The sequence below is a fragment of the Brassica napus genome, chromosome C3, assembly GCF_020379485.1.
Source record: "Brassica napus cultivar Da-Ae chromosome C3, Da-Ae, whole genome shotgun sequence".
In the NCBI taxonomy this organism is placed as follows: Eukaryota; Viridiplantae; Streptophyta; class Magnoliopsida; order Brassicales; family Brassicaceae; genus Brassica; species Brassica napus.
In genome coordinates this window covers 24,287,793-24,307,033 of record NC_063446.1, presented here as the reverse complement: position 1 = coordinate 24,307,033, position 19,241 = coordinate 24,287,793, and the positions used below count along the sequence as shown (strand labels likewise).

At 36.8% G+C, this 19,241-nt stretch overlaps 2 protein-coding genes and 1 pseudogene across 2 annotated transcripts; all 3 read left to right on the top strand.

The window, feature by feature from the left end:
- The first annotated feature begins 201 nt into the window (after positions 1-201).
- Positions 202-1,920, top strand: LOC106394162. Its single transcript, XM_048749482.1, has 6 exons — positions 202-642; positions 729-1,200; positions 1,324-1,364; positions 1,452-1,520; positions 1,663-1,738; positions 1,838-1,920. Exons 1-6 carry the CDS (start codon positions 202-204, stop codon positions 1,918-1,920), a joined length of 1,182 nt encoding a protein of 393 aa, XP_048605439.1.
- A 4,161-nt stretch (positions 1,921-6,081) lies between these two features.
- On the top strand, positions 6,082-6,890 carry LOC106395368 (protein trichome birefringence-like 8). Its single transcript, XM_048749481.1, has 3 exons — positions 6,082-6,230; positions 6,504-6,662; positions 6,731-6,890. Exons 1-3 carry the CDS (start codon positions 6,082-6,084, stop codon positions 6,888-6,890), a joined length of 468 nt encoding a protein of 155 aa, XP_048605438.1.
- Positions 6,891-12,321: 5,431 nt separating this feature from the next.
- Positions 12,322-19,054, top strand: LOC106394161 (annotated as a pseudogene).
- Positions 19,055-19,241: the final 187 nt, after the last annotated feature.

The following is a 19,241-nucleotide window of genomic DNA, read 5'->3' as shown; positions in this document are numbered from 1 at the left end:
AGTAAAAAAAATTAATTAAAATTTTGGTTTAATTATTTGGGGTCAAGATGTTTATATATATAGTAGTGTTCTTAAAAGAATAGGGTCTGGCTAATGTTTCATTTCGCTTAGTAGTGGTATGATCTTGTGAAATGCGGTTTTATGTGGCTTCCTATATTGTTTATTAACGTCTCATGACATATGATTGTTCAAAGGAATGCCATGGCGGAAAAGCAATTTGGATACACTGCTGAAGAAGCAGTTGGGCAGAACCCAATTAATGTTATGGTAGATGATCAGGATGCTGCCTTTGCGATGAACATTGCTCAACGTTGTTTCAATGGAGAGAGCTGGACCGGTGAGTTTCCTGTCCGGAGCAAATCTGGGCATAGATTTTCAGCTGTCACTACTTGTTCGCCATTTTACGATGACGCCGGTTCCCTTGTTGGCATCATTTCTCTCACAAGTAAGTCAGCGCCGTATCTGCACCCTATAATCTCTCTGGCTAAGTTAAAGGCAAAACAAGGTGGAGTAAACTCTAGCCCTGTAAGTAGTTTCGTATCAAAACGTGGTTTGGAGTCCAAAGGAGCTGTTTTATCGAAACTTGGACTTGACTCTCATCAGCCTATACAAGCTGCTATAGCATCAAAGATGTCAGATTTGGTTAGTACCATTTTCTTAGCTTGTATGGATTATGTCACATTTTATTTTGATGTTGTATATTTTGATGACTAGTGTTAAACTCACAGGCATGCAAGGTGAGCAACAAGGTCATGTCGAAAATGCGAGCAGGTGACTTTGGTGCCGCTCTCTCTGAACAAAGGGACGATGCATTATCAAGTGGTGCCAGCATACAAAGAGGGAATTTTATATATGCTCCTTTTGGTGTGTTCTCATGTGATGAGAGTATTCTTACTTCAAAAGCTGAGCATGAAGTTTCAAAAGGAAGGCCAACTAATTCATTATGGCCTTGTGTACATGATGATCAAGGGAAACATAAGTCTCACAAAAACTTTGAAAGTGATTCCTCTGATAATAATAAGTATACCAGTAATAAGGGAAGCAGATTGTGGTCTTCACTAAATTCAAACAACAGAAGCAGTTCCAGTAGCTGCAAAAGTATAAGCAACAGTGTTATGAACAAGGTTGCTACAAATAGTGATTGCTTGGAATATGAAATTTTATGGGATGATTTGACAGTTGGAGAAGAAATAGGACAAGGTAATATATTCTCTTAAACATAGTAACTTGTTTGAATACAATTAAATCCTTTATAACAGCATATATTTTACTGACTATCCTGTCTTTGTTCTGCTAAACATGCTCTAGTAATTTTCTTTACAGGTTCATGTGGAACTGTTTATCGCGGTCTCTGGTTTGGATCTGTACGTTTTTTGGATATTTTAGAATATGCATATGTTGATTCATTAACAAGTTATCTGATCTTGTAAGAATTGCTAATATCACTGCAGGTTGTAGCTGTAAAAGTGTTCTCCAAAGAAGAATATTCAGAAGAAGTCATACAATCTTTTAGACAAGAGGTTTTGTTTTAAATCCCTGTCCATAATGATTTGCTCTGACTGTAGTTTTAACCAAACACTGTTGACACATTTCATTGGTTTTTAGTAAAACCAACATTTAAAAGTTCTTAGTTACTAATTTTAATCTTCTTTTATTTTGAAGGTAGCGTTGATGAAAAGACTTAGACATCCTAATGTTTTGCTGTTTATGGGAGCTGTGACTTCACCTCAGCGTCTCTGTATAGTGTCAGAGCTCCTTCCACGGTTCAGTCTCATCTTTTTAGTCTCAAGCCTTAGCTCTGATTCATGACCATACTTATTCGGATTACTATTTGCAGTGCAAGCCTCTTCCAGCTCCTACAGAGGAAGACATCAAAACTGGATTGTAGGCGGCGTATCAATATGGCCTTGGACATTGTGAGTATTAGTTTTACGCTCATTAGACATCTGAATTTTTTTCACTTTACTATGGCCATTGACAATTACATATTGTATGTATAGGCTACTCTATTTGATTACTGCTTTGCATTAGTATTGTGATCTTTCTTTTCAACTCTATTTGATTCAGTCACCTTCTTTACACAGGCTCGTGGTATGAATTATCTTCACTGTTGTAGTCCACCCATTATCCATCGTGATCTCAAGTCCTCAAATCTACTGGTAGACAGGAACTTGACCGTTAAGGTAACATGTTCATATGAAAATAGCTTTCTAAAACAAAAATGAAGATTTAGATTGACATCTCTAACAGATAGCTGACTTCGGTCTTTCACGTGTCAAGCATGAGACATACTTAACCACCAGGTCCGGAAAGGGAACGGTATTTAAACCTATGCTCCTTTCGGTTTGAATCCTCTTTATAAGCCAACCTCTCGCAGTGACCGTTGAATTGATGTTTACATGTGCTGCAGCCTCAATGGATGGCACCAGAAGTTCTTCAAAATGAGTCTGCTGATGAGAAGTATACTCTCAGTGTTCTGTTTGCTTAAGTTCCCTTGATTAATTGTTATTCCAAGCCTTGTATGCTAAACTAGCTCTTCTTAATATTCATTGATACAGGTCTGATATTTACAGCTTTGGCGTAGTACTCTGGGAGCTTGCCACCGAGAAGATCCCATGGGAAAGTCTCAACTCTATGCAGGTGATTGGAGCTGTGGGTTTCATGAACCAGAGACTGGAAATTCCAAAGGACATTGATCCTCTTTGGATCTCATTAATGGAGAGTTGTTGGCACAGGTAAGCTTAACATATTGATTACCACATAATCCTTGCTAGAAGAATACTATAACCTTTAATTATTACAGTTATCATTTGGTTTAAATGTTCTACGTGTTAGACGGCTAATGGCGTGACATTAATTTGTGTCTCTTCTATATTTGTTTGTTCTTCACGGCAGCGATGCAAAGCTGAGACCCACATTCCAAGAACTGACGGAGATGCTAAGAGATTTGCAAAGGAAGTATACAGTACAGTTCCAAGCCACTCGTGCTGCCTTACTTGACAACTCTCTCCTCAAAGGCTAATAGATATGCAAAGGAAGAGTATGAAGTAGCCATGTTCTGATAACCAAGTAATCAAATCATTAGTTCCCTATTTGTCATCTTATTCCCTCTCCTGCCATTAGGCTTAATACTTTTTGTTGTTTTTTATATATTTGTTTTCATTGTAAACTCCCATAATTTTCTGGCTGTTACATCTCAATTTTTTTGTATTGGCTTTTTTAAAATGCCTCAGTAAAGTTTCTACATTTATAATTAAACGCATCTAACTTTGCATAATAAAAGAATGTAGAATCGTTTGAAATGATGATGAGAATAAAGAAGAACCAATTATTTTTATTTTTATTTTAAATCTGATATCATTTATATTTAATAAGTTTTTTTTTGGTAAAAAATATTTAATAAGTTTGCATTTATTAATGAAGAAAATGTGATTTCAGCAAGAAGAATGATGATTTTTTAATCTTAAAAAGGTTAGTTAGTTTCTGATATTCTGGCCGACATGCATGAGTCTTGAAAAGCGAATATGATCACTTACTTACGTGTAATATGGCACTATATGTATAAATTGCGTTCACGCTTGGGAAGTATAAAAAGATATGTAGATCAAGTTCCTTTGGATCTTTAATTAGAAAATCTTCTTACGTATTATGATATCTATATTATTATTTTTTTGAGTGAACACTACAAGAAAACACGGACAATACCGACGGAAAAACCGACCGAAAAAAATCTGTCAGGATTTTCCAACGGAATTCCGACGAAAACTTGTCGGAAATATATTTCGGTAAATTCGTCGGAACTGCGTCGGAAAATCCTGACAGAATACAGTCGTCGGTATTTGGTCATACGATCCCGACAGAAAACCGACAGAAAACCGACAAATATATGACCGTTGCAAAAAATTGACACATACTGACAAAATACCGACGCAATACCGGCCATTTAGGTATTCGGTCAGAATTCCATCGGTATTTTCCTACGGAATACCGACGGATTGAACAGCCCTTTCACTTCCCGACGGAATACCGACGAATTTGCAGCCGTTGCACTTCCCGACGAAATACCGACGAATTATATTCGTTATCCGCGGATTAGGCAAAGGAACGATCCTTGGATCGTTGTCATGTCAATAAATCCCAGAAGCCGAGTACAAGGAGTATTTGATCCACTACAACAACAATTAACCGAAGAGGATGGCGAGATTGAAGAGTTTGACGAAGACGATTCAGATTCATCATGTTCATCATCACATAATTCCTCAGATGCAGAGTAGATACTCTTTTATGAATGTATATGCAAATTACTTTTAAACATTGTAGATTTCTTCTAAAAACAAATTATGGGTTTGAAGCGTTGTATACTTTTAAATTAAAAAAATAAATTAGATTTGTTGATTTAAAAATCGAACGGTTTTCATTGATTGATTATATACGGTTTTGATTGAATGGTTATATATATGTCATGTTCAAAGTTTTTAAACTGTGAGAATACAATGGTGAGATTTGTAAAACGAAAATCAAACTGGAACTCTAAATTGATAATGTCCGTCGGTATTCCGTCGGAACTTACCGACGCATTTCCGACGAACCCCTAGAATTTGAGGGTTTCGTCGGAAATGCATCGGTAAATACCGACGGAATACCGACGAACCCCTCAAATTCTAGATTGATAATGTCCGTCTGTATTCCGTCGGAATTTACCGACGCATTTCTGACCAACCCCTAGAATTTGAGGGTTTCGTCGGAAATGCATCGGTAAATACCGACGGAATACCGACGAACCCCTCAAATCCTAGGGGTTCGTCGGCAATTCGTCGGTAAATTCCGACGGAATACCGACGGACATTATCAATTTAGAGTTTCGGTTTTTTACAGGTATGATTTTTTTTGCAGTTGTATTAAATATCATATATAACATCAGACAACAAATCTACCCATTGTATTCTCACAGTTTTAAAACTTTGAACATGACATATATATAATCATTCAATCAAAACCGTATATCAATCAATCAAAACCGTTCGAACAACATCATACACTTTTAAGTTGGCTTGTTCCAGTTCTCAGAAGTTGTAGCACTCAAATAAATTTAGAACATTTTTTTGAGAATGTTTATATAACATAATATATCGGTTTTAGAAAGTCGTATAACAAATATAAATAATTTCGACACCCTGTGTAAACTCTAAACCGTAATCCGTCGGTATCTCGTCGGAATATTCCGACAAATAACCGACGGAATTAACTATACCGACGAAGAACAGACGGATAAGGTCGTCGATATTTAGAAAATTACCCGGGTCTAGCTGTACCGCGCAAAAGTTCAGCAAACCGCCAATATTAAAAAACTGACGGATTTCCGACAGGTAGATAAAATACCGACGGAAACAACCCGTCGGTATTCCGTCGGTTTGTTAAATGAATACATAAGAGAAAATCTCTTCTTTTTCCTCATTTCTTCCCCTTTTTCTCTCTCTCTCCGCCCAGCCTCTCCTCCTCCCTTGCGATTTTCGGCGATTCCCTCCTCCTCCCTCATGATTTCCGGCGAAATCCCCCAAATTCGACCTCCTCTTTCACCCAGTCATGTAAGATTTTCAATTCTTTTAACTTTGCTCATGGGATTTCAATGGTTACAATGTTAGTTTTAGGGTTTATGTGATTTTGAGATTGATTAGGGATTTGGAAGTTAGTTTAGGGCCGGGATTGAAGTTTTTATTTAGGATTTGTGTGATTGAAGTTATAGATTTTGGATTTCTGTAATTTGTATAAAGTGTTTTTTGATAAAATATTTTAAATTATATAATAATCGTTTTTATTTATAAAAAATCAGCATATGGTATAAAAAATATTTTTTTCATTATAAAAATTCGTTAAATTAATTTTAAAACACATTTTAATTATTATAAAAATATTTTAATTATAAAACGTTTCTTTTTTTTTTGAAACACAATTATAAAACGTTTCTAAATAATAAAAAAGCTTACTAATGTTTTTTTTTGTAGGGATGAACCACCTCCTCTTATACTTAGACGTCGTCCTCTTAATGGTAACCCTATAAACAAGCACAAAGGCTTCCTTTCAATGCGGTTCCCAGAACATAACGTAACCGTTGAGTATCATAGAACACCATTTCTGGTCGTGGTTGCTAGGCCACCTGAAAACTCACCGGAAGATGTCAAGATGACTGTTAGAGTCGATGAGTTCAACTGGCAGTCTAAAAGATGGGTCGGGTCTGATGTTCTTGTCTTTATACAGGACATTGGTGGAACGAAGACAAAACCTTTAACATGTAAGAACCTAATCTGAAACATGGAATTTTAGGGGTTAAAAACAATTTAATTAGTAAGAGTTTATTTAATTTTTTTTCTTTACAAATTTGGAGGTTTATATATATGTAAATTTTTTAAAAAATTGGGGGTTATTTTACTAATCTATGCTCAGCCCTGCAAAGGTGATGGATGAGTTCTCTTAATGGCTTTTTTTTGTTATTGTTGTTGTTGCAGAGGTTGTTATTTTCAGGAGGGAGGTAAACTGAACAAGACAATGGGAGTAATGGAGGGGTTTAAGAAGTCTTTAAAGACATGGAAGTCATGGGTCTTAGAGAAACTAGATCATGAGTGTAGTTATGTCTTCTTCAGAAGCTTCTCTCCTGTGCATTACAGGTCTGTTTCGCAATATTATATGAGGATTAATCATCAGACAAGAGTCTGAATCTTTTTGGGTGTTGCAGGAATGGGACATGGAACTTAGGTGGTTTGTGTGACGCAGATACAAATCCAGAGACTGATATGAAGAAGATGGAACCTGAACCTATTCAAAACACTTATGTCTCTGAAGTAATACAAGAAATGAGATATGAACATAGTAAGGTTAAGTTTCTGAACCTTTAGTTGTTTTTTTTAATTTTCAAAAACTTTTTATTACTTTTTATAACTTTAATGTATAATAATGTTGAATTTATATATCTATAATGTTTTTAAATTCTAAATTATCAATTTTTTTCTGAAATTAAATAAAGAATTATAAAAAAAAAATTTTAATTAAAAAAGGAATACCGACGGATACAGTTATCCGTCGGAATTTCTACATATTTCTGACGGAATAAAGTCGTCGGTTTTATCTTCAGTTACCGACGGAATGCCTTCGTCGGTATTTTCTGAAAATTCCGACGAATTCTCTTTGTCGGTATTCTCTATAAATACCGACGGATATGTGTCGTCGGAAATTTTAGAAAAAAACCGACGGAATATGTTCGTCGGTATTTTCCGACGAAATATGTTCGTCGGTATTTACCGACGAATTTCCGACGAATATCAGTATACCGACGAGATGATACCGACGGACATTTTTCGTCGGTATTCCATCGGTATGCGACTTTCCCGACGAGATTATGACGGATTTGTCCATCGGTATCGCACAGTTTTCTTGTAGTGGAATGTAGTTTTTGTTGTTGTCTGCCTACCAGTTAAAATGTTTGACGAGTATTTATTGTCTGAGTGCCAATAACAACATGTCGGGAATATTACCCAATATCGATGAGATGAAGATGGGATTAGACAACTAAAAGATTTAGGAAGAAGACTCTTTATATTTAGGAAAAGGTTTACAAAGATTTTGTTTTGAGAACTCTCTCTTACAAATGTTTTATCTCTTTGTTTTTTTTTTATTCTTGAATGATGTTACAAAGGAACTCTACACTCTTATTTATACTAGTGGAGGGTAACTACAAGCTAATTCTAGAGACTTCTCCATCTTCTTTTCTTAAACACTTCAACACACTTCTACACACTTCTCAATCCACACTCTTCTTCTCTTTCTAGATATTTCTTCTTCTTGGACTAAGGCTTAATTTGTTTTGGGCTTAAGGAGGGAACTCCAACAAATCTCCCTCTTCCCGATTTAGCCCGAAACAATTGCCATACCCGTGCCTTTGCAGCAATCTTCAAACTTCTTGATCGGTAATACCTTGGTCATAAAGTCTGACCAGTTTTCATGGGTGTGTACCTTGTTGAGATGTAGAAGCTTCTCTTCAAGAACTTCTCGATTCCAATGATGCCGAATGTCGATATGCTTCGAGCGAGAGTGAAAGCTTGGATTCTTTGCTAGGTGAATGGTGCTTTGATTGTCACATAGCACAACATACTTATCTTGATTTACTCCCAACTCAAGTAAGAAGTTCTTCATCCATAACATCTCCTTGCACGCTTCCGTTGCTGCGATATACTCTGCTTCTGTGGTGGATAAGGCAACACACTTTTGTAGCTTCGATTGCCAGGAAAAAGCTCCCCCTGCAAAGGTAGTCACATATCCCGATATTGACTTTCTTGAGTCTTTATCACCAGCCCAATCTGCATCAGTATAACCGCTTAACTCTAATTTTCCATTGCCAAAACATAGACACTTTTTCGTTGTGCCTCTTAGATAGCGTAGAATCCACTTAACTGCTTTCCAATGCTCCTTTCCTGGGTTTGCTAGAAAGCGACTCACAACTCCTACTGCATAGGCAATGTCCGGTCTGGTGCACACCATAGCATACATGAGACTGCCCACTGCTGATGCATATGGGGTAGTCTTCATTTCCTCTTTCTCCTTCTCACTTGTTGGACTTTGCTTCGAACTTAGCTTGAAATGTCCACCAAGTGGAGTGCTCACCGGCTTTGCTTTGTGCATGTTGAATCTCTCGAACACCCTTTCAACATATCATTCTTGGGACAACCATAAAAGCTTCTTTGGCCTATCCCGAGTGATCTTCATTCCAAGAATCTGTCTCGCTTGCCCCAGATCTTTCATCGCAAAACACCTTCCCAAATATTTCTTTAATGCGGCTATCTTGTTGCGATCTTGACCCACAATTAACATATCATCAACATTGAGCAATAATATGAGAAAGTCGCCACTTTCGTACCTCTTTATGAAAACGCAATGATCATTCTTGGTTTTCTTGAAGTTATGATCCACCATGAAGGATTCAAACTTCTTGTACCATTGTCTTGGAGCTTGCTTGAGACCGTAAAGACTCTTCTTTAATCGGCACACCAAGTCTTCTTTTCCTGGAACCTTGAATCCTTCAGGTTGCTCCATATAGATTTCCTCCTCGAGTTCACCATGTAGAAAGGCCGTCTTGACATCGAGTTGTTCAATCTCCAAGTCTAGAACCGCTGCTAGACCAAGAACCACTCGGATAGAGGACATCTTCACCACTGGAGAGAATATTTCTTCAAAATCTATGCCTTTCTTTTGGTTGAATCCTTTCACAACCAATCGAGCTTTGTATCTTGGATTTGAGCTTTTCTCTTCATACTTCAACCTGTACACCCATTTGTTCTTCAAGGCTCTCTTTCCTTTTGGTAGCTTCATCAGCTCATAAGTGTGATTATCATGCAAGGATTGCATTTCTTCTTGCATAGCTTCAACCCACTCATCTCTATGAGTGTCTCCTATGGCCTCCTCATAGCTTTGAGGCTCCCCCTCATCTGTAAGATTAACATACTCATCTCGATAATATCTTACAGATGGTCTTGTCTCTCTTCCAGACCTTCTTGGTTCATGTTCTTCATCAGGCTCCACTTGATTTTCTTCTTCACTTTCATCACCATTTGGATCCATGATAGGAATCTCTTCTTCTGGATTAGCGCCATCTCCAATCGCTTGTTCATGATCTTGGGGATTATGAGCTTCTTCTTTCCTTACAACCCTTAGCTTTGGTCTCTTTGAATTGTTGATGTCTTCGATTGTTTGATCTTCGAAGAAAACAACATCTCTGCTCCGGATAACTTTTCTGTTAACCGGATCCCAAAGCCGATAGCCGAATTCGTCTTTTGGTGATCCAAGATAAATGCACTCTTTAGTCTTAGAGTCTAGCTTGGATCGTTCATCCTTAGGTATATGGACAAACGCCCTGCAACCGAACACCTTCAAATGGTTGTAAGAGACCTTCTTACCTGACCAAACTTCCTCCGGGACATCGCCTTCCAAAGGAACGGATGGTGTAAGATTTATGACGTCCACTGCAGTCTTTATGGCTTCTCCCCAAAATGGTTTGGGTAGTTTAGCGTGAGAGAGCATGCACCGAACTCTTTCTGTGATCGTTCGATTCATTCTTTCAGCTAGCCCGTTCAGTTGTGGCGTCTTTGGTGGTGTCTTCTCCATTCTAATTCCATGAGCTTTGCAAAACACTTCAAAGGGACCTCGATACTCTCCACCATTATCAGATCGAATGCACTTGAGTTTTTGACCCGTACTTCGCTCTGCTTGGGCTACAAATTCCTTGAAAGCATCAAGAACTTGATCTTTTGACTTCAAAAGGTATACCCATACCTTCCTTGAATGGTCATCAATAAAGGTGACGAAATATGATGCCCCTCCATTGGATTTCTCGGACATGGAGCATACGTCAGTATGCACAAGATCAAGAATATGATTTCTTCTCATAGGCGTAGATGATCTTCGGAAAGCGACCCTATGTTGTTTTCCGGCTAAGCAATCATGACATGGTGAGAGAGGAATACCTTTCATATCAGGAAGAAGTTTCTTGCGAGAAAGTATATTTAAACCTTTCTCACTCATATGCCCGAGTCTTCGGTGCCATATATCGATGTCATCACTTGCGACATTTACTTCTTCCTTGCAAAGCTTGGCTTGAGTAACGTATAATGAGCCTTCTTTTCTTCCTCGAGCCATGATCAACCTTCCTTTGGTTAACTTCCATTTGCCACCACCAAAATGACTGTCCAAGCCAACATCATCGAGCTTTCCGGTTGATATGAGATTGAGTCGCATGTCGGGAACATGTCTCACATCCTTGAGAACTATCTTACATCCAGTGTTTGATGTAAGAATAACATCCCCCTTTCCAATGATTTTGCTTCTTCCTTGATTTCCCATTTGAACATTACCAAAGTCACCACTTTGATAGGTTGTGAAGAAGCTTCCATGAGGGGTGACGTGAAAAGAAGCACCAGAATCAACGATCCATGAGCTATCATCAGAGCTAAGATTACATTCTCCAACGAGATATAATTCTTCGCTCTGGTCTTCCACAATGGTGGTAGTATTGTCTTCATGCTTCTTTGTAGGATTGAACCGGTCTGGTTTGATATTACCGGCTTGTTTGTCTTTCTTGAGAAACCGACATTCCGACTTCATGTGACCCGGTTTGCCACAGTAATAGCAAGTAACTCTTGGACGTGACTTAGATCTTCCTCGAGATTGGTCTCGTCCTCTGCTTCTGTTTTGGCCACGAGTCTCTTCTCTACCTCGTCTATCAACAATGTTAGCTTCTGAATAAGAACTCGAACCTCGCTCCTTCCTGCGAACTTCTTCGTTTAGAAGGCTATCAGTGACGGTGTCCATGGTAAGCTTTCCCTCCGGTGCTGAATTGCTTAGAGTGACAACTAGTGTGTCCCAACTCTCCGGTAGTGAACTAAGGAGTAAAAGGGCTTGCATTTCGTCTTCAACCTTCATATCAACTTTGTTAAGCTGATTTACAATCCCCTTGAAATTGTTCAAGTGCTCCATCATGCTCTGGCCATCCTTGTACTCCAACTTTACCAACCGTCGAACAAGAAGAGCTTTGTTTCGAGGTGTTTTCTTTTGAATCATGGATTCAAGTTTTGTCCATAATTCAAAAGCATTTGTGTAGGTAGAAACATGTTCAAAGAGAGATCGGTCAATGTACTTACGGATTACAGCAACCGCCTTTCGGTTTAGTATTTCCCATGTTTTGTCATCCTTTCCTTCCGGCTTCTCCTTCATGATGATGGGTTCATGCAAATCCTTACAATAAAGGTGATCTTCCATCATCGGTTTCCAATAAGAGTAGTTGTCTGTCGTGATTTTGAACATGTCACCTTCAACGGTAACGGTAGTCTCTATCTTGAATCTCACGGGTCTTGATGTTATGTTTGAGCCTAGCTCTGATACCACTTGTTGGGAATATTACCCAATATCGATGAGATGAAGATGGGATTAGACAACTAAAAGATTTAAGAAGAAGACTCTTTATATTTAGGAAAAGGTTTACAAAGATTTTGTTTTGAGAACTCTCTCTTACAAATGTTTTATCTCTTTGTTTTTTTTTGATTCTTGAATGATGTTACAAAGGGACTCTACACTCTTATTTATACTAGTGGAGGGTAACTACAAGCTAATTCTAGAGACTTCTCCATCTTCTTTTCTTAAACACTTCAACACACTTCTACACACTTCTCAATCCACACTCTTCTTCTCCTTCTAGATATTTCTTCTTCTTGGACTAAGGCTTGATTTGTTTTGGGCTTAAGGAGGGAGCTCCAACACAACCGAACCAGAGATGTGTTCTCTCTCTCTCTCTCTCTTTCTCTCTCTCTCTCTCTCTCTAAGGTCCGCTTCAACTCGAAATGGAGATTCCACCAACGAAGGAGCAGCTAATGAAGATGCTAGAGCTCGAGGAGAGTTACAAGCTCCTAAAGCAGGAGATGTCTAGACTCAAGGCCGTATCCACAGAACTTGGTCATTCCGCGAAGAGAAACATCAGCCAGGGAGCTCTAGCGTTGAGGAAGAGCTGCACCGAGTCGTTGCAGAAGGAGAACCGTATCCAGGATACGATCAGTCTAAGAGATGGAATAGCTGGAGGAACAAGACCATCGGCAGGGAAGTTCACCCATCAACAGTATTTGAACGTTTTGCAGTCGATGGGCCAATCTGTTCACGTCTTCGATCTAAAAATGCGAATTATCTTTTGGTGAGTATTTAAATATACCACATCCGGAAAAAGAGTGGTTCTCGGACGATATATAAGTGATGTGATAACACAGTGGAAATATGTACGAGACTTGAGTAATATATAAGAGATTTAGGCTACTCCACTTACGGGCAACTGATTCTAAGTGGAGTAGCCTAAGAGCATGATTATTGGGGGTTCTTAGGGTGGAGTTCTTAGCGGAATATAAGAACCCGTTTCTTAACTTTTAACTAAAAAAGTTAAGAACCAGCTCTTAAAACTCTTATTTAAGAACCGATTCTTATATTTAAGAACCTCACTCTAAAAACCTCCAATAATCATGTTCTAATAGTCTTTTATATATGAGATCTTCTCTCCAACATCCTTCCTCCTCTGTGCTAAAGCAAGAGGCACGTCTGATACATGTTTTTTTGACAACAATTTTAAAGATAGCACATATTTATAGTTGGGTTTAAATTATTTAGGATTTAGGCACCAAATACTAACGGACTGGTTCCAGGAATGCCATGGCGGAAGAGCAATTTGGATACACTGCCGCAGAAGCAGTTGGGCAGAACCCAATTAATGTTATGGTAGATGATCATGATACTGCCTTTGCAATGAACATTACACAGCGTTGTTTCAATGGAGAAAGCTGGACCGGTGAGTTTCCTGTCAGGAACAAATCAGGGCATAGATTTTCAGCGGTCAGTACGTGTTCCCCCTTCTACGATGATGCTGGTTCTCTTGTTGGGATCATTTCTATCACAAGTAAGGCAGCACCGTATCTGCACCCTAGTATCTCTTTGGCTAAGTTAAAGGCAAAACAAGGTGAAACAACCTCTAGCTCTGGAAGGAGTAGTTTCGTATCTAAAGGAGCTGTTTTATCGAAACTTGGACTTGACTCTCATCAGCCTATACAAGCTGCTATAGCATCAAAGATATCAGATTTGGTTAGTACCATTTTGTTAGCTTGTATGGATTATGTCACCTTTTATTTTGATGTTGTATATTTTGATGACAAGTGTTAAACTCACAGGCATGCAAGGTGAGCAACATGGTCATGTCGAAAATGCGAGCAGGTGACTTTGGTGCTGCTCTGTCTGACCACAGGGACGTACGATGCATCATCAAGTGGTGCCAGCATACAAAGAAGGGGTTTTATATATTCTCCTTTTGGTGTATTCACATGTGATGAGAGTGGTGGAAAGACTGTTCTTACCTCAAAAGCTGAGCATGAAGTTTCAAAAGGAAGGCCAACTCATTCAGTATGGCCTTGGGTACATAATGATCGAGAGAAATATTCTGATGTTAACTTTGAAAGTGATTCCTCCGAAAGTAATAAGTCTATTATTAATAAGGGATGTAGTTTTTGGACTTCCGGAAATTCGAACAACAGACGAAGTTCCAGCAGCTGCACAAGTACAAACAACAGTGTTATGAACAAGGTTGATACATATAGTGATTGCTTGGAATATGAAATTTTATGGGATGATTTGACAGTCGGAGAAGAAATCGGAAAAGGTAAAGTTATTTGCTTAAAGAGATTAAATTGTTTGCATACAAATTTATCATTAATAACAGTATATATTTGACAAACTTTATGTTATATCATGTCTCTATTATGCTAAACAAGCTCCAGTAAGGCAGTAATATTTAAATTTTACAGGTTCATGTGGAACTGTCTATCGCGGTCTCTGGTTTGGATCTGTACGTTTCTTTTCTTTTGAATATTGCAGAATATGCATATGTTGATTCATTCACGCTTCCATGATATAACAAAACCAACTAAATTTCAAAGTTGAGAGATCTTATCTTGTGATAAATGCTAATATCACTGCAGGCTGTAGCTGTAAAAGTGTTCTCCAAAGAAGAATATTCAAAAGAGGTCATACAATCTTTTAGACAAGAGGTATTGTTTTTAAACACTGTTGACACATAATTTATTGGTTTGTAGTAAAGCCAACATTTAGAAGTCCGAAGTTAATAATGTTAGTTGTGTGTTTACTTTAAAGGTATCTATGATGAAAAGACTTAGACATCCTAATGTTTTGTTGTTCATGGGAGCTGTGACTTCACCTCAGCGTCTCTGTGTAGTGTCAGAGCTCCTTCCACGGTTCAGTCTCATCTCTTTAGACTCAAGCCTTAGCTCTGATTCATGACCACACTTATTCGGATTACTATTTGCAGTGGAAGTCTCTTCTATCTACTACAAAGGAAGACATCAAAACTTGATTGGAGGCGGATCCATATGGCCTTAGACATTGTGAGTACTAGTTATACGCTCATTAGACATCTGAGTTTCACATATCTATGGCCATTGACAATTGCTTTATAGACAAGTTTGTATGTATGGACTCTATTTGATTACTTGTTTGCATAATTAGTATTGTGATCTCTCTTTTCAATTCTTGACACAGGCTCTTGGTATGAATTATCTTCACTGTTGTAGTACACCTATTGTCCATCGTGATCTTAAGTCGTCAAATCTGCTGGTAGACAGGAACTTGACCGTTAAGGTAGCAACATGTTCATCTTGTAATACATTTGATTTAAGATGTTACCTTATCATATATATATATATATATATTAATGAAGCTCAGAAGGTGAGACTCCAAATCTTCGGACTGGAACTAGAAACATCGTCAACTTAGACTTACATCTCTAACAGGCAGGTGACCTTGGTCTTTCACGTGTCAAGCATGAGACATACTTAACCACCAAGTCCGGGAAGGGAACGGTATTTAAACCTATGCTCATCTCGATTTGGAGTCTTGATTATAGTCAGCATTTCACAATGTCCTTTGATTGCCTTTTTACCTATTTTGCAGCCTCAGTGGATGGCACCAGAAGTTCTTCGAAATGAGTCTGCTGATGAGAAGTATATTCTCAGTGTTCTGTTTGGTTAAGTTCCCTTTGATTAATTGTTCTTACAAGCCTTGTTTGCTAAACTAGCTCTTCTTAATATTCATTAATACAGGTCTGATGTTTACAGCTTTGGAGTAGTACTCTGGGAGCTTGCCACAGAGAAGATCCCATGGGAAGCTCTCAACTCTATGCAGGTGATTGGAGCTGTGGGGTTCATGAACCAGAGGCTGGAAATTCCAAAGGACATTGATCCTCTTTGGATCTCATTAATGGAGAGTTGTTGGCACAAGTAAGCTTTAAACTAGAAGAATATAACATTTAATTATTACGTTTTTTTATTGAATGTTCTATGTATTAGACGCCTAATAATAGTGACACTACCTGATAACTCGCGCGCGGGGTGAGTTTTTATAATAATGTTTGTTTATTAAATAATTTTAACATTTTGCAACACTACAATCTTTATCGATTATAAAATGGCGAATATACATGTTAGTCTCTTAAATATATCATTGTTGTTGAAGAGTTAACGTATTACATCTCATTTTAATTATTTTTAAGACTTCATATGCATAAAAGAAAATTAAGTTTTGCGGCTGACACAAATCACCAAACCAAATATGCAACATCGATTGTATAATGACGAAAGAGGATTAAGTTTTCTACTCTCGATTTTTTTACTATTGACTCTTCATAGGTGAGTTCATTTTCTACCTCTATAAAATTGTGTTTTCATTCTCGTCTTTGTTTTATTGATATGAGTTAAGTTTATTTTTTAACTTCTTCTATGAATTCGGTGAATTAAATTAGTGTCAGTTTTTTAAAAAAATGGACATATCTGAAATTATTTTCACTCCAGATACATATCTAAAAATCAAAATTTTGAAAAAAAATCACCGGAAAACTATATTAACAGATTAGTGTTCAAATCTAATATATCAACCTGTTATAGAATATATAAGTGAAGACTCGAAATATAAATGTTTGTCTAGTATATATTCACCAGCTCGGTCTAAAAATCATCTAATTCTAGAACAACAAAACAAATTACTTATTTCACCAATTCGGGTAATATTTGAATCCAAACGGGTAATATCCGAACCCGAATGGATATTCGAAGATATACTTAACCCTATATTTCTAGTTTACTTCTGTCATTTTATTCAAAATATTTATATTAATGATGCTTATAGCTCAAAATTAGATAATATACATATAATTATGGACAAAATTATTTGCTACTCACTTAAAATATATATCAAGCTCTTTTTTTTTTGCATTAACAAAAGTTGCATCTAAAATTTCAAAACAACAACTAAATCAGTGTATTTCTATTTTTAAAGTTTTATCTCTAAACCTATTAATAGTTTAATTTTTTAAAAATTAGAAAACCAGTTAAAATATATTTTAAATACAAAAAAACTTAAACAATGAATCATTTATTTATTTCTTCTTCAAAATTTAAATATCTGAACCCGGCCCAAAATATCCAAATTTGAACATAAAATATCCGAATCCGACTCGAAGTGTAGAAATATCTGAACGGGTTTTATACTTTTATACTGAAATACCCGATACGGACCCGAACGTGTATCCGAACGCCCACCCCTACGATATATGATCATCATTTGTATCTTGCTTGAACAAAAAAAAGTTAAACCATTATTCACAAAATTTTCAATGTGAGAGTTTTACCTTTTTTAGTAATTTATAGTCGTTTTTAAAAATTCAAAATATAACATATAAGTAAAAATCTATTTTTTTTATTATATGCTTAATGTTATTGTTTAATTTATTTTAATATTATAAAATTAAACAAAAAAGAGAGAGGTTAGAAAAATTGTTATCAAATATGTATTATTCATAATCATTAATTTGTCATATATATGTTAACCATATTAGGTAATTCCATAGCTTTTATTTAAGGAAAGAAAAAATATTATTTTGTACACTACTAATTAATTTGATAGTTAATTTAATAAAAAGCATAGTATATATTTATATGGACCAACTTATTTTCCTAACAATTCTAAGGATCATTCTTGTGATGACACGTGGCTACGAAAATATGTTGTAATGCTTCAGGATTAATACATAGGAGATTAATTTGTGTTTATTCTATATTTGCTTGTTTCTCACGGCAGCGATGCAAAGCTGAGACCTACATTCCAAGAACTGACGGAGAGGCTAAGAGAGCTGCAAAGGAAGTATATACAATACAGTTCCAATCTACTCGTGCTGCCTTACCTGAGAATTATCTCCTCAAAGGCTAATAGATATGCAAAGGAAGAATACAATTGTTCGTGAAGGAAATTGATTCTCAAAATGAAGCTGTGAATAAATTGTTGCAGGCACACATTCAACAAGAAGAGCATGAAGTAGCCACTGTACTGATATCTCACTGGAAGATGTCTTGCAAACCAAGTAATCAAATCATTAATACACTTATTGTCCTCTTATAAAAACCTTATTGCCCCTCCTCAAGATTATTCGTATTTTTTGTCTTTTATATATTTTGTTCTCAATTGTTTACATTGTAAACTCCCATACATTTTCTGGTTGTTACATCTCAACTTTTTTCGTATTGATTGACTGTTTTCACAATGCCTCTGTAAAAGTTCCTGCATTTAAAAACGCAAGTTACATAATAAAAGAATGTAGAATCGTTGGAATATATGATGATGAGAATGTAGAAAACCTTTGATTAATTGTTCTTCTAGCCTTCAATGCTAACTAGCTATTCTTAAATCATTGATACATGTCTGATATTTACAGCTTTGGAGTAGTGCTTGCCATAGAGAAGATCCCATGGAAAACTCTCAACTCTATGCAGCTATCTATAACAATAAAACATGATTTTCTTTCTTCTCCTGCGTCCACGTCACCATGGAAAGTGGGGCGTTTTACGCCACGTGTCGACACATCAGGCCACTTGCGAATTTTTTGTTCAGCCGGTTTTCTAAATGCACTTATTTGAACTGAGCTTTTTTATATTCACAAATTAAGCCCGAACCTAAAGCCCTGTTAGAAACTCATTCTAAATTAGGTTTCGTCTTCCACAACCTCGACGATGAGATTCCACAGAGACTGTAAGCGTCGTTCCAATCTTCGTAACATATCACCATCCATAAATCTGTTCTTTACTCCGAGTTTTCCGTGATTAATCTACTCCACCCACTTGAAGCATTCAATCTACCTCTTCGTTTCAAGAAACCGTAACCGGCTAAAGCCTCAACTATAAATATCAGACCTTTCTGCGATGTTCAGTTCAACTCAAACGAGATAAATGGTAACGTTTTATGCAGGAATCAAGATTTATAACATAAACAAGCTCCATGGGAAACCTATTCATCTAAACAAGATACATTTGTTCCTCTATCTTTCATTCTTTTGTTATTAAGCATAATATTTTTTATTTACTAGGAAGTTTTTAGGAATTTTTTAGCAAAAAAAAAAAAAAGGTTTTGGGAACTTGGATTCTTGCGAGTTTTGGTGCATAGACGTATTTAATTGCTCCTCTTAGGAGTTTTCTAATATATATTTTTTCTCCTGTTGTAATTGAATTAGGGCTCTCAAGATAGGAAGACTTTCGATGTTGGTACTAATCTTTTCATTGGAAACCTTGGCTCTGTATGTATATATGATATCGGGTGGTAACTATATTGTGAAATAT

Bases quoted from the DNA above. Each gene is read 5' to 3' on its own strand.
- LOC106395368 (XM_048749481.1), top strand. From the start codon at position 6,082: ATGCGGTTCCCAGAACATAACGTAACCGTTGAGTATCATAGAACACCA. The intron at 6,231-6,503 runs GTCTGATGTTCT...TTGTTGTTGCAG, and splicing joins CAGTCTAAAAGATGGGTCGG to AGGTTGTTATTTTCAGGAGG. The intron at 6,663-6,730 runs GTCTGTTTCGCA...TGGGTGTTGCAG, and splicing joins TTCTCTCCTGTGCATTACAG to GAATGGGACATGGAACTTAG.
- LOC106394162 (XM_048749482.1), top strand. From the start codon at position 202: ATGGCGGAAAAGCAATTTGGATACACTGCTGAAGAAGCAGTTGGGCAG. The intron at 1,521-1,662 runs GTTTTGTTTTAA...TTTATTTTGAAG, and splicing joins TACAATCTTTTAGACAAGAG to GTAGCGTTGATGAAAAGACT. The intron at 1,739-1,837 runs GTATAGTGTCAG...TACTATTTGCAG, and splicing joins GACTTCACCTCAGCGTCTCT to TGCAAGCCTCTTCCAGCTCC.